Source organism: Sebastes fasciatus, chromosome 24 (genome assembly GCF_043250625.1).
Source record: "Sebastes fasciatus isolate fSebFas1 chromosome 24, fSebFas1.pri, whole genome shotgun sequence".
NCBI lineage: Eukaryota > Metazoa > Chordata > Actinopteri > Perciformes > Sebastidae > Sebastes > Sebastes fasciatus.
Window position 1 is genome coordinate 11,546,212 of NC_133818.1, and position 24,111 is coordinate 11,570,322.

The 24,111-nt window shown below is 40.4% G+C and overlaps 3 protein-coding genes across 6 annotated transcripts in view; 2 read left to right on the top strand and 1 right to left on the bottom strand.

Annotated features, from left to right (window-relative positions):
- Window positions 1-3,895, top strand: part of LOC141762681 (voltage-gated delayed rectifier potassium channel KCNH8-like) — a 27,578-nt gene extending 23,683 nt beyond the window's left edge. For both annotated transcript variants that reach the window (XM_074626659.1, XM_074626660.1), the window contains exons 12-15: window positions 819-1,093; window positions 1,585-1,694; window positions 1,835-1,887; window positions 2,781-3,895. In XM_074626659.1, the coding sequence (XP_074482760.1) occupies window positions 819-1,093; window positions 1,585-1,694; window positions 1,835-1,887; window positions 2,781-3,452 (1,110 nt within the window). In that variant the 3' untranslated portion in view covers window positions 3,453-3,895. The remainder of the gene's footprint in view (window positions 1-818; window positions 1,094-1,584; window positions 1,695-1,834; window positions 1,888-2,780) is intronic.
- Window positions 3,813-5,484, bottom strand: LOC141762689 (gamma-crystallin S-like). Its single transcript, XM_074626671.1, has 3 exons — window positions 5,351-5,484; window positions 4,401-4,643; window positions 3,813-4,146 (listed from the first exon to the last, which is right to left on the bottom strand). The coding sequence occupies exons 1-3, from the start codon at window positions 5,357-5,359 to the stop codon at window positions 3,874-3,876; spliced, it is 525 nt and encodes a 174-aa protein (XP_074482772.1). The 5' UTR covers window positions 5,360-5,484; the 3' UTR covers window positions 3,813-3,873.
- Window positions 4,656-24,111, top strand: part of LOC141762683 (DNA-binding protein SATB2-like) — a 30,340-nt gene continuing 10,884 nt past the window's right edge. The window contains exons 1-6 of one of the 3 annotated variants that reach the window (XM_074626663.1): window positions 4,656-4,882; window positions 9,164-9,352; window positions 15,997-16,239; window positions 19,017-19,214; window positions 22,943-23,069; window positions 23,455-23,578. In XM_074626663.1, the coding sequence (XP_074482764.1) occupies window positions 16,038-16,239; window positions 19,017-19,214; window positions 22,943-23,069; window positions 23,455-23,578 (651 nt within the window). In that variant the 5' untranslated portion in view covers window positions 4,656-4,882; window positions 9,164-9,352; window positions 15,997-16,037. The remainder of the gene's footprint in view (window positions 4,883-9,163; window positions 9,353-15,996; window positions 16,240-19,016; window positions 19,215-22,942; window positions 23,070-23,454; window positions 23,579-24,111) is intronic. The other 2 variants (XM_074626661.1, XM_074626662.1) reach the window with 2 other exon arrangements.

Sequence of the window (24,111 nt, forward strand, 5' to 3'; positions counted from 1 at the left end):
CTCAACACACAACATACCAGCATGTTTGTCCTTGCACACGTGCTCCTCACACATGCTGTGTTGTTGATATGCTGGCCCATCACATATGCATACCACCCGCACACACACACACACAGTTGGCTGATGCCCAGTGGCATGCTGCATACCAAGGGTGGCACGTGTGCTGCACACACACTGAAACTCCAAACAGTCGCTTCTCCGCTTTGGTTCCCTTCAGGCAAAAACCACTGCTAAAATTAAACCTCGGTGATCTAAAAATACCAGCGGGGGCACGTGAGCCAAAGATAGGCTGGAGGAGACAACAAACAGAGGGGAGAGAAAGGGGAGAGAAGGGGAAGGGAGGAGGTGACAGAGTGGAAAAGAGAAAACAGGATTTGTTTGCACGTGTTTTAATCAGCTTTAAATTACAATCCAGAGAAGAATGCATGAAATATAACTCCAATAACCTTCCACCAGCCTCCAGTAACAACATGCAGGGGATTTTACTTTGAAAGGATAAAATCTGTTTGCACATCATAAACAAAGGTCACCTGTAATCTTTCATCTGAGATTATAGGAAAAACCTGCAGAAGAGTTGAATGTCTTTGGGAGTGAATGGTGTTTGCTTTGTTTTTGAATGAGAGCTCCGTTGCAGCGCTGCAACGACAAAACTGAATGGATTTCAGCGGCTTTGCAGCTGTTGTGAATGGCAACTGTTCACTCTCGGTGATGCGTTCAACGGCTCAGCAGCTCCACCATCTGGTCAAAGAAAGCTGATTTTGAAGTATGTAGTGTGTTCACACTGATAAACTTAAACTGAAAACTGTTTCACTCCTCAGGCCGAATGCGAGAGCAACGGCGGGATCATGAAGAAGCTTCCATCCATCAGGGAGGACGAGGAGGGATCCGGGTCCGAGGGCGAGCACTCCCCTCTCCCCAAGCTGCCTCCTTTGGGCCGGCTGGGCCGAGGCCTGCGCTCCCCCCTGCGCTCCCCTCTGCGCTCCCCGCTGCTGCCGCTGAGAGCCTTCAGAGCGGCGAGCGATCACATCCGGCCCACCAGCCTGCAGATCCCCGTGGTGAGCTTCAGCTGCCTGCAGCCGGACCTCAGCCCTCGGTGAGCAGCCCATTCATCGATTTATTGACTGTGTGTTCAGCTTGTTCATTCAGCTGCAGTGTGGGGATTTGACTTGTGACATTATTCATAAACACAAACAGGCTCGTTTGCATTCGGAGTCCCCGGAGAGGTGGCAGCAGACGCTTCGGCTGGACGAGTCTGTTTGTTTTGGTACGGCTGTGTGAGAGTGCACACAAGCATGAATGGTGTCACTGTGCCGGATTTCAAAAAAGGAAATTGAGCTGCATTAGAGTGGTTTAGAAATCTTGATTGCTTAAATCTGCCCATGTGAAGCATCCATCAGAGTATTACGTCTATCACTTCTTTTTTGGCGATTAAACCATGTTGAGTTTGTGTTTATGAATAATGTAAAAGTCACAAGAGATGTGTGGGATCTTGTCTTTAACAAGGAAAAGCCATTTGGAAATTAAAGTCTTCTCTTTATTTATCCCATACTGTCACTTCTCATTGTCTTGTGTGCAACTCCTCAGGTTTGTGGACGGGATCGAGGCAGACAACCAGAGCGGTTCAGCCCAGAAGTTTGATTTTTCTCCCAGCGCAACTCAGAGTTTCCTACCCAGCCCTGACTCAGCTGCCTCAGGTTAACACACACACACATATATATCACACTGGACTGTCTGTAGAGAGTCTGTAATCTATTCTTAACTATCAATCAGCTGTTTAAGTCCTTACTTACATGTATATGTGTATATTTACGCATGTGTGTATTTCTGTTCACAGGGGCGCGTGACGAGGATGACACCATGCAGACTATCGCTAAGCTAAAGCATGAGGTAATACTCATCCATAGAAATAGATTTAATTTTTTTATTATTAATATATATATTTTAAATCATTTTTTATTATTATTTGTATATTTGTTATATTTTATTATTTAATTTAATTTAATTTAATTTAATTTATTATTTCTTTGGGCTGGTCACTGAGGTGTTACAGAGAAAAACTGTAATATTGTTGATTAGAAAATGACAAAAAAAGTTTATTAAATGCCATTACATATTTATTTTTTAAGTTAACTTGCAAGTTATTGAAGTTCAACTGTTGTTTTTGGTTTAGTGTAATGCCAGCGATCCCTCCACTGTTTAAATGAGGCTTACTCATGAATTAAATGATGTACTTTGCTGTCGTGTAGATATCAACAGACCTGACCCTCAGAAGCAGACCACATGAAAGTACAGGTGTAAATGCACCCAAAACGCATTGAGGATGGATTGTAATCCAATCGGCCAAACAACCTCAAAGGTGGTCAGGGATGCATTGTGACCACATTCAACACAAGTGTAGCTGTGCAGAGAGATCACTGTGACCGCCACTGCTCTGTTTGTGCTCAGCGTCTCCTCTCCTCATCCCTCTCTGTGTGTGTGTGAGTCACATTCGCTGGCCCTCTCCCTCTAAACAGTGTCGTTTTGAGGTTGATGTGTCCGCACATTACGCACCGCCTCTTCTCCGGCAGTGCCTGGCTGCAAGCCTGTGCGTAATGCAGCCTTCCTCTCAGCCCTTCCAGGCAAAGGGCTGAAATCGGACACATATTAATACCAGGTCGTAAATGTAATCAGGTTAAATCATATGTTTAAGGATTCATTTAGCTCCATCTAAACTGTTGTATCTAAGTATCACCTATTACCACGGCAACCTTCTCTCTTCCCTCTGACTCCCGTCCCTCCAGATGAGCGTCCTCTCCCGCCAGGTGACCGCCGTCAGTCAGGAGCTGCAGGATTTGACGCGTCTTCTCAAGCCCCTCTTCCATAACCCGTCCTCGCTGCTGGTACCCAGCGCCGTGACTCCGCCTCCCAGCGTGTCATCACACAGCTGCTCCCCGGCCCCGCCGCTTCTTACCCAGCACTCACCTGTGGACTATCCGGGCGAACGGAGCCCTCCATCCATCCTGGTGCCTGAACCGTCCTCTCCTCAGCCGAGCGTGGCCGAGGCGTTACAAGGAGATCCCTTTCAGTGTGCACCCGTCACCTCCCGTTATCCCCCAGTGTGTCACTGCTCAGCTCCTCCGTCACTCAACAGCTCTCCCCACGAGCACACAGTGGTGCCACATCCCTCCTCCTCCATCCTCTCCGTTTCTTCATCAAACCACCCGTCATCCATCACCCCCCTTTTGGTAGACTTATCAGGACCTGACGGCGAGCAGCCTCAGTCCCGTCTCCCGCTCTTATCCCACTTCATACCCCGGTCTCATCCCCACTCCGTCTCCCAGCCTCAGCTCCGGCCCCTCTTCCAGCCCTCCGGCATGACCTCACGACCCCGAGAAGCCCTCCTGAACCAGGTGGAATGGGGGGAGCACACGGCCCAGCTCAGCTTCATCAACGAAGGACAGCCGTCGGTGTGAACGGAGGAGGAGGAGGACACACGGGGACTGACAGACAAAGCATGCCGCACCAACTTACTGCATGACAAACGTTTGTCCAAAGTTTGGCATGTGAGTTAAAAATGTAAATACTATCATAAAGTACGATCATGAGCACCAGCTGTATGCAGATCTGATAATAAAATAGTTTGTTTTACAGTTTCATTCGGATTTGATTGACCGGATAACAAACTCTTTATTCAGTATTGGATGTATTTTTTTACAGTTTCAGGCTTTTGGTTTCCATTAAAGGAACTTAACACCCCCTTAAATCAGCAGACTAGAGGTCACTTGAGGCTAAAGCTCCCTTACGTACACTCAGACACAGTGATGACACAGTACTTTCTCGCCATTCAGTTTTATTGTAGCCGTGGCTGCTGCTGCGTCAATGAAAGGACAGTAGCTACTCGGTCAGCCTCCTGAAAGACTGCACAGTGGGGCAGACGGCGCCCCAGTCCGCCGCCTTGCGGTACTCGCCCTTCTCCAGCAGGTACTGGCGGCCCTTGTAGTTGGGGTGCTCGTAGAACACCCACCAGCCTCCCAGGACCCTGCAGGAGTGCACCTCCCTCCAGTGGAAGTTCTCCAGCACGGAGGGACAGTCCTCGGTCGCCTCGAACACCCGGCCGGCGAAGTCGCCTTTAACGTAGAGCTGGATCATGTATGGATCTCCGCTGGCCTGGAGGAGGAGAAACAGAGAGAGGAAGAAGGGTTTGGAGAGATGGGAGGGGAGGAGGTTGAAAGATGGATGCAGATGTTTGTCTGTGATGAAGAGGGTGTGTTGTGGAAGAGTGAAAACAAGGCTGAGAGAGAGCAGGTAAAGGTAAGTTTGAACTAATATCAAAAGTTCCATGATGACAAAATGAAGACATGATGTATGTTCTTTCTGTTGCAACATAATTCAGCATCTTCTATAAAGACTCAAAGACTCACGAAGTGAATCATCTTGCAGGAGCGGACTCTGTCGTTGAGGCCGATCCAGCTCTGGTAGTCCGGGTACTCGCCTCTGGTCAGGACGTACTGGTAGCCCAGGTAGTTGGGCCTCTCGTAGATCACCCAGGTGCCGCTCTCCACCCGGGCCGAGTTGCAGCGACTCAGGTAGGAGTGGAAGTCGGTGCAGTCGCTGTCGCACTCATACCTGCGACCCTGGTAGTTCTTGTCCTCGTAGAAGATGATCTGGGGGGAAGAAACACGAGTGAGTCTGATATCAGGGAATCATTTAAAAATGTGAGTTTGTGCCTGTAAGATTAGTTTTGTAAGCTTGTTAATTGATTGTTTCTGTCTGTAAAGAGGTTTAAACACAAGCTTTTGTAAAGGAAACAAGAGAAAAGAGATCAGGACATCTCTCTCTGACTACTTTTCTACCAACTAAATGCTGCAAGCCAAGAACCTGAATGTACAAACAGAGTTTACAGGTACACGTTTCACCGAATTACAGGCACAAATCTCTATTTTTCCATGCCAACTTTCTGCATTATTTCATACTCCATGGCTGTTTAAACATCCTACATCAAGACAGGAATTGTCTACTGTAGTGTGCTGCATGTGTCAGTCACAACTGGAAACAGGTTAGCCCCGGCTTACATCCAATTTAAACAGCGACGGCATCCAATTTCCTGAAAAAACAAATAACTGGCTCTTTCTGAAAGCGTTCCCAGAATCCTCAAATTGTGGATGAAAACATATTCCATCTGTTAGATAAAAAAAAAACATAGTTTTTTTACCTGTTTATTAAGTTGCGCCTCTTTTTCCTGACCCAGACAAAGTTGGTAGCCGCAAATGCGTTAATTAACAACCAAAACCTAAACCTGTATTACAAGTAGTGGTGGAATGACTGACATGACTGACTGATCTCACACTAAACATCTTTATCTTCTACTCACCCTGCCCATGCTTGGACCAGCTGTGCTCCACCGTGTGGTCTCCTTTCAATATATGTGTGTTAAGTAAAATACTATGTGTGTTTGAGTGTGTGTGTGCTCGTGTGTGCCCCACGTTCTCTTTTATACCTGCAGAGAGAGCGCTCTGTAATTGAGACAACTGCTTTGTCATGAGAATGAGATCCAAAATTTGAGTCAGTGGTTCCACTGCCTGCTGCTCCTGCTTTCCAGAAAGAGGCTGTGGGATTAAACCGCATAAAGACCGCAGCCACCGAAACAACAATAACACAGAGACGTGCACAAAAAAACACACTCTGACAGAAATACAAATATTATAAACCTGTATTTTAATGATTGTGTAAATGTTAAACTGTCCTTCTCAGGCACTGAGGGAACTGAACAATCATCTCATGCTGCAGTTCATCAAATAACCACTAGATGTCAGTGTTGTTTTACATTTTATTCTCCAATAATCCCCTTATTTTAACCTGTTAAACCCTATCCCTCTGAAAAAACACCCAAGATAACCAACCAAAATTAAGCAGGACTAGCTCCTCAACCATAATTCTATGATGCATACAGTATATCTGGTCTCATTTGAAAGGTAAGAAGCTGGAGAATATGAATCCATTGTAAGTAAACCATATTACCATGGAGGTTACAACGGAGATGCATAAAGAGAAAATAAGTTTTTTTTTTACTTCGCCTAGTATAAAATCTTAATTTCAAAGGCAATATCACCATTATAACATAGATCCCATAGATAATGATGACTCTTTACTACAACTGGGACTGTAAATTTGATGAAAAATACACAAAAATACAACATTTATGATACAAATTATAAAGATATACTCAGTTATGTCTACTGTATACATATGGACTGTTTACTGGGAGTTTTACTTCAAAACACTATTTCGATATAGCCATGTTACAAATGGTATAAACACTGAAATAGTAATAAACGCAATGAATACTGATCAATATTCCTATATGAGTGAAGAGCTCTATGCTATACAGCAGATAAATGGAGAAAGGAAATAACTTCTATGAACTTTATAAAACACAATATGTCATTATGCGTGATATTTTCAGCTTGTAAAGTGTAAAAAAAAAAACATTACAAAAAATATAAATTAATGCAGCTATAAAAACTGGTAAATTAACTACATTGTGGGCAGTAATGAGGAATAATTGCAGAACTAAGTGTGTAATAGTTGCGTATGAACAGGGCCTACTTTTAGATAATAAAATAAACTAATTAATGAATAAAAATTATCATAAAAGTGTCTATACTTTAGGTCAGATGTGAGGCTTTACTAGTGTGAGGTCTTCACCTACATGTCATTACTATAGGCACCACACGGCGGCAGCATTTGCTCAGTGGAAAGACGACAGCGAGCTCTCACAGGTTCTCTACTGTTTGCTGTGATATGTTAAAGCTAATAGAATGAAACAGAATATCTTTGGAACAATCTCATTGAGGATTAATTGATTTATCTGGGAATTAATCATCAGACAGTGATGCCAAAAATAATCTATAAATTGCATCTTAATTAAATCCGATTGGAGTGACGTAGTTCATGCACAAAGAATGTGTTTAACTTAGAGAAAAACCCTTTTATGACAATAAAATTACACATAAAGCACAAAAAAACAAAACATTTTATCCTAAAAAAGTCCAGATTCTGTATAAAATAATAATTTCCTCTGCTTATATATAGCTTTTGGTCACCAGCGTCCACCACCAGACACTGTATACGCTATATAAGTAAATCAGAACATGTAAAGCTCCAAAACACACAAAGAACATCAATATCTGCTGTTACAGGTAATAAGAGCTGGCTTGAGCCTTGTGAAAGCTACGCATACCATCACACACACACACACACACACACACTCATTCTGCTCATGGTGAGCGACTTGCGGTGAGCTGTCAGAGATACTTAAGATGATGTAGGACAGACAAGTGTTGGCAGTTTGCACACACACACAGAGAGAGAGAGAGAGAGAGAGAGAGAGAGAGAGAGAGAAACCACAGAGGAGGAGCGACAGGGAGGCAGACAGGCTGAGTAGTAATGATAGGTGACTATTCTTCCATCTAGAATAAATCAAGGAGAGCTGACCAGCAGCCTGCTATTTGGTCAGACACACTAACAAACATATAAGTGATGGATGGGCGGAATAGATGGAAGCATTTTCTCAGGACTTGCTCTGTTCTCTTTCATTTCATTTGTCTGCTCATGAAAAGTCTATAATGCAGCATTACAATGTGCAGTGACATTAATAATAATATATCTTTATTTATATAGCACAAAACAAAGTGCTTCACGTAAAAACACAAAAGCAGCAATTACCACAATAATAAAAGTACTAAAATACAAATTAATACAGTGAAACCCATAGCACAGAATAAAAAGTAGAATCAGGTGAAATCAGGGAAGGCAGTGCGATAAAAGTACGTTTTGAGTTTAGATTTAAATCAGCTTTAAGTCTTTATAGTTTTAAGTTTTGAGGTAAAAGTCAGAAATGTAACATTTAAATCACAATTAGGAGAGAAATAGCCACATTTCTGAGATTAAATTCTGAACAAATACATGAAAATATAGGCTTCACATGGATATTCTAACACATAAGCGACTTAAGACAAAAGAAAATCTTTAAGGGAAATCTTTAACTGATCAACTTTACGGACCTTTATTATTTAGTTGTTCATAAAAATGACTCATCTTCTATGTCCAAAGAAGTTATACAATTACAAAAAGTCTACTGGCCATTTATGAAAAATTAAGTTTTCTCTGCAACTAAAAACAGCTTCAATTCTCATCAAAACAATCTGGTCTTGTTGATTCATTCAAGTTGAAGTAGATTAATTATGCACATCATGTAGTGTCAAAGGTAACTACATTTGGATCCTGCTTGGATCTCACTTTGACCTGACGAAGATCCAAGCAGGATCGAAACTTAGCCATTGTGTCATGTAGTAGTGTGCATGGCGCTGCCTCATTGATTCATTCAACCTGTATTTAGAAAGTGTGCTTCAATAAGTGCAGTTGCTTCTCTTTTTTTATTTTTATAATACATTTTAGTGAAGGTTTAATCAAGGGAAGAAAAACAGACACTTCACTTAACAGGAGATCTATTCGATTAAACATCCATTTACAAAATAAGAGGTAAACACTGGCATCTTCTCCAAGCAGAAATTGGACTTTTGAAGCAGTGTATACCTCTAAAACCTACCCATCATATATGGTACAATGCTAGAGTCAGGGCCAAAGTCACAAACATAAAATAAATGTTTATATCCAACTCAGGTGAAATGATTTCCCACAGCATATTTTGTCCTTTTCAATCCTTTAATTTAATTTTTTCCTCCACCAGTAGGGGGCAAACCAACCAGCTTCTCCATTACATTCTCATCATTTATAACTTTTTAAATGATGTGTGCATCTCGTCAAAGATTTGTGATGAACTCCTGACATAAATCTCCTTTTTTTATCCCCTCCTCCTCCTCCTGTACTCTGCTATCACGACATCTGGGAAGTTAATTATCCTTTTCTAAATCGGTGATCACATTATTCATTTAGTGGAAGCGGCTTCCTAGAATAAAGAGCTCTTTCTTTTACCCACAACTTCTTGCTCTACTTTATTGATTTGAGATTTTTTATGTTAGTAATGTTACAGATTATTATTTGAAGACATTTTTTTGTTCACGTGTGTCAATCTGTCTGTTGGGTTTCCCTCCCTAACCTCGTCTCCTCCCTCCCTCCCTCCCTCCTTCCCTCTCCATGTGTCACTTTACTGCTCTTTACTCAGCAGGCAGCAGCAGTCCGTCCTCATCACTCCTTGTCTTTAGATCTCCCTGCTCCTTCTGCCGCCGTGCTGCCTTTTTTTGACACAAAAGGGGGGAAACGTTGGAAAACTCATATTCTCTCAGGCTGGATTCACTCGTTTTCACCAATGGATGGAGTTTATTCCCCGGCAAGCACGGTGACTTCTTAAAAAGTGAGTGAGCTTTTACATGACAACTTGAAAAAGTTCTTCACCTAACAACTGAAAAACTGCAGATAAAATAGTTCAAATGTAAAAACAACATGATAGATAATGATGCAAACATGCTCTGACAATGACGTAATATAAGTTTTATGGCAGTTTAGACTGATACATTGTACAGTTTATGGCAATGTTGGACTCATTTCATGTCAAAATGCATACATATTTGTATAAACTATTTGTTTTTATTACAGTAAAGTAAGTGGAACTCAGTCCAGAACCTTAAATGTAACGTTGACCATAAAAAAACTTCTCATTATTTGACAAAAATAGATAATTATAGTATTACCAGAAAACAGAGTTGTCACTTTTTATGACATATGATTGAAATGAAATGTGTTTTCTTTTAGAAAATGCAGTTAATGATCGTGAAAGTACATATGTTATTGCATTATCTAATATTTGGTTCACGTACAGTTGATGTAGAGTATTTGATTAAGTGGTAATTTTATGTTACAGAGGTGCTTTGAATTAGTTTTTGATTCTATTTTACATTTGATAACATTTAATTCTAAGATAAATATTAGAAATTTATGATATTCCTTACATTTGGTATCTTTAATCTTTAAAGGAGTGACTTTCTCTTCCTTGCACAGCCCTGACACAGCAGCTCTTAGTGTTTTGCTTGATACAAATATTTTTTATTTTTCAAATAACTTGACAACCACTTTGGAAAACATGTTTTCCTTTGCGTGGTGGAAGCTTAATTTGAACTCTTGAGCAATCTGTCACATGCTTTTTTTTTTTCTGGCACTAGGGATCACCAGTAATTTGAAAATTAATCCAATTTTCTAATTAGCTTTTAAATTTTGCAATGGAAAATTCATGTTGTGAGGAAAAATGGAAAATGTTGAGTTTGAAAGCTGGTAGAGAAAATTACTCAATATGTTACTGTATATAGCCTAAGATGTATAAAAAAATATATTTTTAGAAAAACATTGAAAGAAAAAAGTGCTGATATAATGTTAAAGGGAGATTAAAATATAATAAAATAAAATAAAATATTTTTATAACCACTTTAAATGACTTGCTTTTGCTAATATTGATATATTCAATTCAAAAACACCTTTTAAATGTATACAACAGCTATAAAAAAAAACATAAAAACACTTCCTAATGCTAATGCAAAGACTGTGGAAGGAGAATAAAGTGTCACTGCTCATAATTTAATTGTTAAAAAAACGACATAATTCATTGTTCACTTTGGAAAGCAACCAAGTATCAATCATTTTAATATCCTTTAGTTGAACTGACCCTTTTCACAGAGGTGTTGTAGGTTAAACACAGCTGCAGCTAATACAATTAATAATGAGGAGACTGTTTTGTCAGTGCTGCTCACTGGCATATAAATGAGTTTAACCCTATCAATAGCGGTTCATTTGACACACCTGAATCAAAACTGAGCCATTATTATATTAATATTATTAACTACAGCTGTGTTTGTCCTGCTGTGACACCCAACGTCAGGTGAACAGCTTCCGTTTACCTGCTAATATCCGTGACGTTAATGTTGCCATAGGGGATAAAAGACAGCTCTAAAAGTTGAGCCTTAACAACAATAAAGTCAGTAATCACTTGTATATGTGTGCCGAATTTACCAGAATGTTCTACAGATTTAAGGCAGTATTTACAATAGGTGTATATTTGATGATAATGAGTAATAAATAATGAACTAATTATTATTTGAGTGGTATTTGAATTGAGTTTCGTCACACGAGACCAAGGAGGGGCTATACATCTCTGTTGAAATAAGTCGTTAACTAGCTATTTAATAATAAAATATAGCATTATGAACATTTCAGGAACAAAATCTGACTTAGTAATGTTATGTGATAGCCTAATATGATATATTATAATAGAAAGTTAAAGCTATTATAGCCTACTGTTGTAGGCAAGTAAACTATAAAAGTGATGATGTTAATGAATACTATTATTCCCACTGTCTCATATGAAGGTGGCTTACTTCTTTTAATGTATACAAGCAGAAAAAAGCAAAGTCTGAAAATAAAAACTTACTTAGATAGTTCCCTCATTATAATGTACAATGTGGATTTATATTACACTGATTATAACCTAAATTAAAGCTCAATATTTTAACCCTAAACTTAATGATTTTGTTATCATTTGACCCAAATAGAAATGTGTGGTAGTTGTTTTACATGATGAAAAAGGTTTATGGCAACAAGAATACATTGATATTTAATGTTCCTGTATGATCTGAGAGAGTATGACTCCCAAACTAGAGCATCTCATGTCTGGTATTATTGTAAGCAAAGCTTGCCTCTGTTTCTGGTATTATATCGTCCATCGGCTCCTAATTGAAGCAATTCAGTACCTGTGTGTGGGGGTTTAAGAGCTCACCGTGAGGCTGGTTGAGTTTCCTTGTCAACAAAAGTTATGTTTACATAATTTGTGTAACAAATGTGATGAATGATTTCTCCTCCTCATAAAACGCTTGTTGTTTTGCACATGAGACACGTAATGTCCTTGAATCCACTCAAGGACCCCTTGAGCCTCCTTAAAATCCACTGGAAACTCCTCAAGGGCTCCCGGGACCCTCTCAGGGTCATTTGGACCCGACTCACAAACTTTTAGGTGTCACCAGACACCAATAATTTCTACTCAACTATAGTCCCATTTCGCCCGCGCTACTGTAACTGTAACTGTAATCTAGGACCCCATGAACCCTCTGAAGGGCTCTTGGGTGTCATCAGACTCCACTTTAGTGTCCCTACTTAGAGAATTCAGTTAATTTAATTACAGTGAACACCTAAAATCCCATTAAAGGCCCTTGAAGACACTCCAGAGACCCCCCTAAATTAGACGTTGCCTAAATGAATCCCCTCCAGTATTTTGCAGCTTTTCTGTGTGTTTCTATGTGTTTCTATGTGTTTCTATGTGTTTCTATGTGTTTCTATGTGTTTCTATGTGATTCGCTACCGAGTGGGACTGTACTGTACATTTGGCCTCCATGTGTGCTAGTAAAGTCTGTGTTGGGAGTGTGTGGTCTCTTGGCGAATGTGTCGCTTGAAGTGGTTTCATGTGTGTGAACGAGTGAGTGAAAGACACTTTTCAAGCGTAACAAGGTCTTACCCCTTTTTTCACCTTTTTTTTTTTTTTACTGTATTAATGATATGAATATATTAGCCTAATAAATAACTATTTTCTGTTTGGCATGAAAATAGATTTTTAAATTTTGATTCGTAAAGCTCAAATGAAAGTCTGTCTCATAAAGAAAAACTACGTTGTGTGAAACAGAATTAGGAATAAAAGCAAGAGAATTAATTAGAAAATAGTAAATTCAATTCAGAAATGAAAAGAAAAGGATGTCATGTATTATATATGTACAAACTTGCCTTGATTAAATAGATATAATAGCATCTCAGCCATACAGATATTAAGGTTAAAATTAAAAAACATATTTTTATTGTAAAGTTGTAGACATTATACTGAAATGAAACTTTCTGTGTGTTCCAATACCCGTACTATTTAGTGTGCCAGAAAAAGATTAAGTATGTCCCAACACATATGTCAAATGCAGTAAAAATACCAGGATGTCCTACTGCATCCGGTCTGGCTATTCTGACCCACAATCCTCTGCACAGCGAATATATGAGTAATAGGGGTCAAAGTTCAAAACGCAATGTAGTATGTCTCAATACTGCATGCCACCGTGCGTACTATGTAACGGCAGCTGCAGTACGTACTAAAAGTAAAAGAAAAAGTATGCGATATTGAACCTTTAATTTCAGAATAAGAGAGTACTGAATTAACTGGTTAACTTTAAGTAAAACCTGCAGCCTCTTCAGGTATATTGCAGTCTGTATGTACAGCATTAGTTAATTTCTCTGTACTCCAGCACATTGGATTTAAAATGAAACAATATTTATTGTATTATTCCTTTTTGCACATTGATAGAATTTGAGGGGATTTTGTAGGACTCATCATATCGGATATGTGGCTGAACAGCACTTTCTAACAGAAGATATTTTTGAACATGTAACGGTAGGAAAAGCACAGGTGTAAATAATTACATGAATTCAGTGCATCCTGGGACACTTGATTAGAACCATCGTTAATGTTATTAGTAACACCTGTCCTGTTGCTTTCCCTCCTGTGATTTCTATATGATGAAGTCTTCGACAAGCAGTAACTTTTGGTCATGTGACGGACTTGACAAGTAGAGGAACGACCCACCGTTTGATCCTAAAGACTTTTGTGTTTCTTTGTCTATATATTTAGGATCATTGTCCTGCTGTATTGTGATGAAACTGAGAAACTAAAAGTCTCATAAAGCTGAAAGCGAGCAAGCTCAAATCCAATGTGGCAGACTGTCCAAATACAGAAGACACACACAAACTGAAGAGCTCTGTGAGTTTCTTTCAAACACCACAACCATCTTTTTCTTTTTATGTCTCATTAATGACTTAAACTGGTTAGGGGGAGAAACTATGAAGGAGGGAAGGGGGCTGATTATAATCAATTGACCCAAATATTCCAAAAATGTGTTTATTAAAAGTGGACCAAACTGAAAGAGAGAGAGAGAAGCTTGTGTTTCATGCAATTTAATATTTATAGTCTTTGATTTTTATGCCTTGCATTTATGTTTTAGTTGCTTGCTTAGTAAAAATGAATATGAAAAGAGTTTAATTGGCATTGCGTCCTGTGTTGATTTGAGAAAAACGACTTAGACGGACATAAAGCATTTAGTTATTTTCCTCCCCGGAGTGAAAATAATCCTCACCAGTGGAAAACTGATTTTTTTTTTTGGGGGGGGGGATCTCAGACATTTTTGTTGGTTTTAGTGGCCTGGAAAATACTCAGCAATCATTAAATCTGTTTTATGATATAAGGAATTAATGGGTGAATTAGAAAAAAGGCAGCATGTGGAGGGAGATAGATCAGCAGCAGGGTCAACACGGTGGTCTTTTTAGGAATAAAACGGCTTTTTAATCGGATATTGTGGAAAAACATTGTCAGTAAAGTCGCCCCGTTTGGGAAGGGATGTTTTCAATTTGATTGTTGTCAGTCAGTCGGTTGAATTTCTCGCCATAACGGTACTGCTGTAGTGCAAGTGAACCGTGATGAATTGTGGAAAATACTTCGCTTTCAACTCCAGCGTTGGTATTGTGATTGGGTCGCACGAGCCAATCACCAGCAAGGAGCAGATGCCGCTAGCACTTTCCCCCTGCTCCCAGTGTTTGTGCTAAGCTAGGCTAATCACATCCCGAGTGCCTCAGCTAAATGCAGTAAAGAGACAGATTGCAGTGGGAGAGGAGAGGGGCGTCGTCGAGCTCCATACTGTGTGATTCTAATTTATTTTTCTGTCTTGTTTGTGTTGGACTGGCTTTTTTTAACAACGGCAATTAATTTTGCAATGTGCGTTTTATTATAATCATGTGTCGCTTTTTGGGTTCGGATTTTGTGTGTCGCTGCCGACTTTACGGTCATACCAGCGGAAACCGCACGGTGTGACGAGGACGAAACACAAAGCAGAGAGAGAGAGAGCAGACGGCTTTCCCTCACTGTGCCGAGTTTATTTAGCCGTGCGTGATGCTGCAGGGTCTTGGGGGTATACAGTACTGTTCGTATATGCTTTTTGAGGCTTTGCTGACTTATAAATGTTATTGAACCAGTGCAAAGAAACCACATGGAGACATGAAATGTAAACATTTAAGTCTAAACTTTAATGCCTAAACTTTGGGCATATAGGAGCCTCAGCAGATTACAGTTTATGAGCGCTGAGTACAGTTTAAGCACCTATAAATTCATATCATCTTGATGCCACGTGTCTTTTCTTCATTCTTGCGTTGTAATGTTGCGATTTGATGTGACCTGTCAAGTGATCTCATCTTGGGAAACACACCGTATTTGTTTCTTTGCAAAGAGTTAGATGAGAAGATCGATACCACTCTCTAGTGTCCAATGACTTCCTATCGTCTCTGCTGACAGACTCCAGTCCTGTCCTACCACCTATATCGGAAAAGACAGAAAAATATAGAATATTAAGTTCATATTTTTAACATTTCTAGTTTAAATCTGTGTTTTCTGGTTGTATTCATACAGAATGCATTGTCACAGTGTTCCTTACACGCCCTCACGTCTGTCATTATAACGTATCATTTACTCCAGTGTGTCCAAACAGAGAATAATATACTTGTCTGTATTTAGTCTGAGTGAACGCCACTTGTTGACCTGTGATTCGTCCCAGATGCCTCCGACTCCGTCTGTTGTGGTCGTCGCCGCCTCGCTTGTGTATGAAGAACAAAGAAGTGCGTTTGCCGAACAAAGCGACCAGTTGTTGATGAGAAATGGCTCTTCACTGTCAACACTGGCATGAGTATGAAAGATGATCTGCTTGATATACGGTGTTTAGGTGCAGGAGGACCATTTCGGCTGGCTGGTTTTGGTTTTATCAGCGCAAACTCATCCTTACCCCTCTCTAACTCAAACGTATGTCGGCTTAGTCACCATATTCATGCTCCAATTAGGAGCCGACATCAAAAACGGATACTAAGTTCTGTGGATTGATTTATTTTTTATTGTCTTCACGTCCTTAGCTCGACCTGACTGTATCTCTTTTTTTTAACTCCCAGCTTCACACTCTGCGCTGGGTGCTCCTGGGGTTTTCAGGGTGATGGAGCAGCGCGGCGGAGGTGGTGCAGGCGGGGGAACGGAGAGCCCCGGCCTTCGGGCGAGCAGCGCCAGCCCAGAGGAGGGAGGGGAGAGCCCCGCCTCCAGCGGCCCCCCGCCGTGCAAGTCGAGCCGCCCGGAGGTCAACGGCAGCCCGGCGGCTCCGCGGATCAGACTGAACGGCACGCCGCTGAGACCACTAGGAGGTGGGGCGTTAACACGGATACACACATGTTGCTTAAACACAAGTCATTTGTAGTGTCTGACACATAGAACGGTACACAAGCAGAGATACAGGCAGATGTTAGGTACCACCAAGCGGGTGAGAGGAACCTGAATGCTTCAAGATCTGGATTAAGTTAGACGTTGGAAAACGTCAGATGTCCGTCCATGCTGACACAACAATACTCTTACTCTATTCTTCCTCTGTTGTTTTCCTTTCACACTTTATCCCACATGCCTCTTTTTGGGTATTTCAATCTGCTATTCATTTATTTTTTTCTGTCCTGTTTTGAAAACGTACCCATCGCACTTTCCCAGACCCCCAAAGCGAGTCTTCACATTTTCTGGTTTTGTCTTTTACAAAATCCAAAGATACTGTAATCTAAGAGAACCCTTCATTTTACCAAGCCAGTTTGCATTTTGGCTCAATTAGGGACTTATACAGTGACTTAAGCATTTTTTTAAGAAGAAAAAAAAGTCAAAATTCTCTGATTGCAGCTTCTTAAATGTGAATATTTTCTGGTTTCTTTACTCCTCTATGACAGTAAACTGAATATCTTTGAGTTGTGGACAAAACAAGACATTTGAGGACGTCATCTTGGCCTTTGGGGATCACTGATCACCATTTTCTGACATTTTATAGACCAAACAACTAATGGATTAATCTACAAATTAATCAAAAATGAAAATAATCGTAAGCTGCAGCCCGATTTTTGAGATGAGTCAGTATGCTTCAACCAAAGTGCTTGGCAGGATCTGAACTTTTCTTTCAAACGCACAACTACTTCCATCAATATGTGCAAACGAGTGCAACACCTTGAATGCCTATGAGGACTGATTGTTTAGCATTTGCACCAAATTGAACAGTCCTTTTGCTCGGCCGTGGCGTGCTAAAACGATAGCGTAAAGATGTGTATGTGAGTCCACCGAGGACATGTGGATGATGTCGGTGTTTACTGTTGGTGGGTCTACGTTGGTTGCATCTAAAATACCTAACACAACTCACGCACAAATGCCCATTATTCTCTCATGCAGTTGAGAGCATCATCACGCATCATCACACAAACATTGTAACACTATCCACACACCCACACAGAGATGTTGGCCTGGGTTGCGTCCCTCCACCCTTCCACTGGGTGCTTGTCTTATTGGCCGATAGCGTGCCTGATGCTGCTGTGGTTTTGGCTCCGGCTGATCCGTCGCTGCTGCCTCGTCAGGAGGACGATTGATAGCTTGTTAATTAGCCGGTCCTGTGGGACCCGAGCAGTGGACTGGATGGGTGTGAATGGTTCCAAGGAGGAGCTCTCGGGAGTCGCCCAATAACGAGTCTAGACCAACGCACTGGAATGGGTTCCACCGCCGGAGTCATGGCATCGCTCCTGAGTGCTAAATGATATAGATATCATGTCCAGCAAAGCGCTTTAAGAGCGGTTCTGGAAACAAGCCTTATTCATTGTGGGTTTTAATGTGCGGTGCAAAACGCAAATACAGTTGTACAATCTTACACTGACTTACATTCACACTGGCAGCTGCCCAGTTTAACCAGAGTCTTCCACTGAGACCACCAAGCAGCTATACTTGCAGCAACACTACGTCACCGAACACACGGAAATTAGTTGCTGTCAGCTCTGGTTTCTGTAAGAATCCCCTTCACACACATCCCGTTCACACACATCCCGTTCACAACGCTTAAGGAAGCTTAAAAATCCTCCAAAAAAGAACAGATTTTAGTACATTTTCACAGAGGAAAAATATAGAAACGGACATATCTCTTCATTGAAAAACTAAGTAGTTCTGAGCCTTGCTGAGGAGCACCTTAACATTCATAATCATAACGAGTAGAAAGGATCCCACATTCACTTTCTCTGAACTGATTTAAATCAGGAGCTTTCCGGTCATACTTTCATAAACTAAAAAGTGGGCTACAAGTATATACACGTACAGTATACTTGCAGTATAAAAAATATTAAACTAGTAGATTACTGAGAGTGTACTTTAAAGAGTATTTTCATAAACTAAAAAGTATAAAACTAGTAAACTAACAGCATACCCATAGTGTAGTTGCAGTGCAAAATAAAACTTAGATGTGTACTTAAAGTTCATGTCTCTTACACTTAAAGTATACTTAAAAATTTACTTAAAAGTATAGTTTTATAAACTAAAAAGTGGGTCAATTTAGTCCCAAGAAGTATTGAAGTAGTACACTTATAAGTATACTATTAGTACCTTGATATTAGTACACTTACTACACAGAGTATACTTGGGAAATATACTTGAATTTAGGTTTACTTCATAAAATAAACTTGACTTCTATTTCGTTGAGGCTGTCTCTTCATTGAAAAAGAGTAGGTAGTTCTGTGCCTTGCTCTGGAGCACCTTAACAGTAGTAGCTAAACGAATAAACACATTTACTTTCTCCTCCTTTCTCTGATTCAGAGATTTGAATGAGGAGCTCTCCAGTCACAAGGCTAGTATCTATCTTGCAGACCTCCACCATGGCCAAATAGAGAGACAAAGGATGAGGCGACTGTGTTTTTTCACCCCTTTATATGAAAACTTTAAAGATACATTTTCCCTTGAAAGGTAATTTTCACGGCAATCGGCAAAAACACCAGCAGAGAAATGTATGTAGAATACGGATCTGTGAAACATTAAGCAACATCCACCTCCTGGAAAGAGGACAAACTACGTGTACACAGGAGATCTGCTGGTCCCAGTGGGGTTCTTCTCCTGTAACTCTCTGTCGTGTTCTGTCTGCCAGGTCTGATGATCCCAGTCTACTGTGTGGTGGAGCACGCAGACGTGGGCGTAGCCGGCGACTGCGATGGGCACGGCGACCGTCACAGCGAACGTCACGCTGAGTTTGTGTTGGTCCATAAGGATGTCCTCTTCACGCAGCTGGTGGAGACGGCACTGGCCGCTCTGGGATACTCCCACAGCTCAGCTGTACAGGCAAGTGGTAAGTAGAGTGTGTGTGTTCAAATCAATACATTCATGTTGAGGTTCTCTCTATGGAACCACTTCTGATAACTTTACAAGTAGTTAAAAGTGGACAAATTATTTATCTGATTTTGACCTTTTGCAACCCGGTGGACTGTCTCCAAAAAAAGTTTAATTCCCTCAATCACATAAATTAGACGGTTAATGAATGGATCTGTGTGCAAACCACAACCCACATGACTGAAGGGCTGATCTGATCTGCAGGAAGCGGGTTCAACTCTTCTTTAGTCCTGAAATGGTGCATCTTTTATCGTGTCTTTCCAGTTATTTCCTTCTACTGGATTCAGACGTTTAAATGCAGATTATCCCTGCATGGTGGTGTCTTTATGCTGTGACAGTTTTCCTAAAATTAGATTTTAAAAATTGCAATATATCGCCTTGCTTACAGTATCGCAGTATATTTGATTGTTACCCCCGTATCATGATATACATCGATCATATCCCCAGATTCTTGCCAATAAACAGCCCTAGTTTTAGCCATACTAGTAAGAGAATGCACTATTCTATGATCTCAGTTAGTATTCAAGACATCCTGTTTGGAAATGGTCCTGTGACAATGAATATCAGTCAAAACTGCAACCCTGTCTGACAATTCAAATATGACAATGATGTATTTTTTTGACAAGTGATTTATAAGCTGCTTCCTTTAGTGTGCTGTCTTCAGCTGCAGTTCCTCTCTTAAAGGACTTCAATTCGAGAAAACTGTGACCGTATTGAAGTGAAAGGAACAATTCTCAGCGTTTGACTTGAAATCCAAGATCTTGTAAATGCACAACTTTGAGGAAAAATCATTGCTCCATTAAGACGATTTTGTGGCGCATTTGCTTGATTGACAGCCGGGGTGGTTTCCACTTCCTGCTCAGCTCCACCCAGGCCCTCCTCCAGTTTGACGCAAGTTGGATTTACGCGGTTTAATTACGCAGTGACGTCACATCCCTAGTTTTTCTACATCATAATAATTGACAACTACATTTAAATTAAAAAAAAAAAAAAAAAGTCCCCTCGTTTGTTGACACAAACTCATCAGCCTCTGCGTCTTTACATCACATCTGGGAAATCCAAAACGTTTCCATTATTACACGCTAATGGGAAACATCTCATGTTTCACTCTTTCATTGGTAATTGATGAGAAATTAATTTCTTCCAGCAGCAGTTTAATGCTGTTGGTTTCCAGATGGGTGGGGTTTTTGCCACACATGGCATACAATGAGCACTGAAATGTTTAGACGATCACAGAGTAAGGTATTTACCAAGAAGGTATTTTAAAAGATAAATCTCTAACACTTTATCTCCTGATGGGATTCACTTCACCGCGAAGATTCAACCAAACACTCTCAGTCTGTGTGTGTCTGCGTCTCAGACCAGCACCAAAACTTTCTCATCGTTTTGAGATCAAAACAAGAGGGCAGACAACATCCAGTCGACCATGAAACAACAGCCTTCACACACACACACAGAGCGAGAGCAGCAGGGCAGTTTGACATTCCTGGTGTGTCCCGTAAACACAGGGCGCTCTAACCAAGCGGCCGACGCCCTGCGACCCCCCTCGCCTCTCCCAAATAGCTAGGTTTTGTTCTGAGAAATAAGCCTTTTCTTTTCAAATAAATAATTTTTGGCTGGAGTCATGCATTTTTCCCCCAGTGTGGTCACAACCAAAATTATACAGAGTCTCTTCTATTTTCTTCTGCCATTGAATTGCATCTTGCATAACTCTGGCTGGACGGGTATTTTTAAACTCTTAACTGGCACAGGGGGGTTTTCTTTAATTAACTTGCACATTATGGCTAATTAAAAAGCAGCTATTTCTTATTTAGGGGTATATGGTTACTGCTCTGGATTTAACATGGGCTTAGGTGAATTGCTGAGCAAAAAAAAACTAACTAAATTTAACTTAAGGGCATGTTTTGGGAAGCATTCACTGATATTACTCACTTAGAAATAACCATTTACCGTATTTTAAGGGCTTGCAAACCACCAGAGGTTCCCAGAAACCTTATTTTAAGAAACATACCGCACTTAGGACAATATCGCTCGACCAGATTATTTTTAACATGTTTAAAATACACTCAGCATGTGAAGTTAATCAATAGTTTCAGTCATTACTTGCCTGGAATTCATGTTGAAAGCTGTTTTATTCATGCTCAGGGACAATGTTCTTACATGTTTTAGGTTGCAATCTATTTATTTTATTTTATTATACACAACATAACGTTGTGACATATGATACAATATCAATACATATGCATCCTCACAAAATATAGGAATATCTGCAAGTCATAGCAGAGTCATGAAGCCCAAAGACAAAAAAAGAGATACATATTTTAAAAATAATAATAATATATAAAATGATTAACTACTTACAAAAGCCAAAACAAAATTTAGAAAACAAGGATACAAATAATAAAAACATTTTTTGCATCATTTCTATATTTGAGTAGTATTATTTGGCATTTTTGTACTGCAAAATCTTATTTATTGACCAACATAAGCAGATACTATTAAATCTGTGATGAGCTAAAATTAGCAGATAATATACATATGCATGGCATAATACATATGCATCCTTATAAAATATAGGGATATCAGCAAGCTATAGCAGAATCATGAAGCCCAAAGACAAAAAAGAGACAGAAATTAAAAAATAAAATAATGAAAAAGAATAATAACTAACTAAAATAACTACTTGCAAAAGTCGAAACAAAATTAAGAAAACAAGGATACAAATAAATAAATAAAAATGAAAATAGAGACAAAAAAATGTCTGGAATTTTATATTTTAATTTAATTTAATTTAATTTAATTTAATTTAATACATTTCTAGTTTAATATTATTAGTAATAATATTTGGCATTTTTGTACTGCCAAAACTTATTTATTGACCAACGTAAGCAGATACTGATACATCTGTGATGAGCTAAAATCAGCCGAAAATATCGTCTGTTTCGGTGTTTCATTTGGGCTCCAGAGACAAGTGTGAGTAATATTCATATACACTTAAAATTTAAATTTTTAGCTCTGTCATCTAACATATTTTGGTCCAGGAAGAGTTTTAAAATTTTAAAGTAGGTCTGTAAATTCATATCGGTAACCGGCTGATGACGTGTTAAAGTATTAACAATCATTTCTAATGCAAAGTCTGCTGGAGGACTTATATGTGCCAGTTATGAGAGGAATATTGTGCTTTCAGACAGGAGAACAATGACCTCACAGTGTTTATTCAGCACATCAACATCTCATTCAGTCTTTAATGTTGAGCTGATTTTACATTTCTCTTCTGATTAATCAACTGTGGAGTCCCGAGAGAGCAGCCTTTGTTCTTTTGCCCCTATCACCACCATCGTCATGCGAAGACGACACACACACACACACACACACACGAGTGAGGCTGGCAGGCCAAGGCCAGGCAGGGTCTGTGTTTGATTTAGCAGATCCTAACGCGATTAGGCCTGTTTAGATTTGCACTTCCAGTCACGGTTGTTGGAAGGCCGGGGGAATGTTCAACCCAGGATGATGCTCCAAGACTGGGAGGCTCGTCTGTTAAACGCTGCTCCACAAAACACACAATACAAGCAGGTTCCTTAACTGCATTTCTAATAGGATATGCGTATTCTAAATCCTTAAACAAACAAATGAACACATGCTTTAATCGTGTATTTGTCATCCTCTGTTTGCTTGTGTTCTCCCCAGGCATCATTAAAGTGGGCCGGTGGAAGCCGATGCCCATCCACTACCTGACGGACGCTCCGGAGGCAACGGTGGCCGACATGCTGCTGGACGTTTACCACATGGTCACACTGAGGATCATACTGCACAGGTCAGCATGGGTTTGACCGTTGCTATGTATAACAGACCGTTGCTATGGGCGCAGCTCTGATGGCGGACTGTTTTTGTGTCAGAATATTGATTTCTTCAGTAAGTAGCGGTGTAATAAGCGGGATAATGTACAGATAGCGCGTCATTGTTGTGAAAGAATCCCCTTCAGGACGATGAGAGACATGCAGCATCGCCCTGTTGGGGATTCTTTCACAACAATGACCGGCTTGCTGTACGTTATCCCTTACTTAATAACCTTTAACTGGGAGGGAATCACTCACTGCTTCTTGGAATTATATCAGATTGTTGGTTGATTTGACCAATGTCACAGTCTCTGCTTTAAGACAGTTTGATTCTGTGTATAACAAGTTGTTTCACGCGTGCAGCTATGCGCGGCTGGAGGAGCTGCCGTCGGAGCAGTGGACCCACGCCACGGTGAGGAACGCCCTCAAAGAGCTGCTCAGAGAGAACAACCAGAGCGCGCTGGCCAAGGAGTGTCCTCTCTCCCAGGTATGTTCCCAGCTGCTAGAGGAAGTAAAGTCATACTTTCAGACAGTAGATCACCTCTTTTCCATTATATATAAATGTTTATCTGGGTTTGATTCTGTTTCTGTCACACACACACACACACACACACACAGATAGCCGAGATGCTGCTAAGTATTTTCTCCAAACACATGTGGTTTCATCATCAGTTCACCGCACACTTAGAGCACTGTGTAATCTCTCTTTAACGCACACACACACTCTAGTATTGATACCGTCCCATGGGAAAGGATGCAAACACGCACACCTCAATTATCCTGCTCACACACACCCTGCAGTCATTAGACTTGAGAGTGTGTCATTTGGACTTTGTGTGATTTATACTCGGGACTTAGTCATGATGTAATTAGTGATTAGGGGAAGTGTGTGGGTGGTGTGTGTTTGCAGCCTGACTCATGTGACTTTTAATCCTCAGTGTTTCCCATGTCGAGCTTCCACTACTTGCGTAGACTCGTGTGCATCTCCCTGCTCTGTGGAAGAGGCCGCGGTGCATGCTG

Excerpts from the sequence above, each read along its gene's own strand:
- LOC141762689 (XM_074626671.1), bottom strand. Across the intron at positions 4,147-4,400 it reads CCTGCAAGATGATTCACTTC|GCCAGCGGAGATCCATACAT; the intron begins GTGAGTCTTTGA and ends CTCCTCCTCCAG.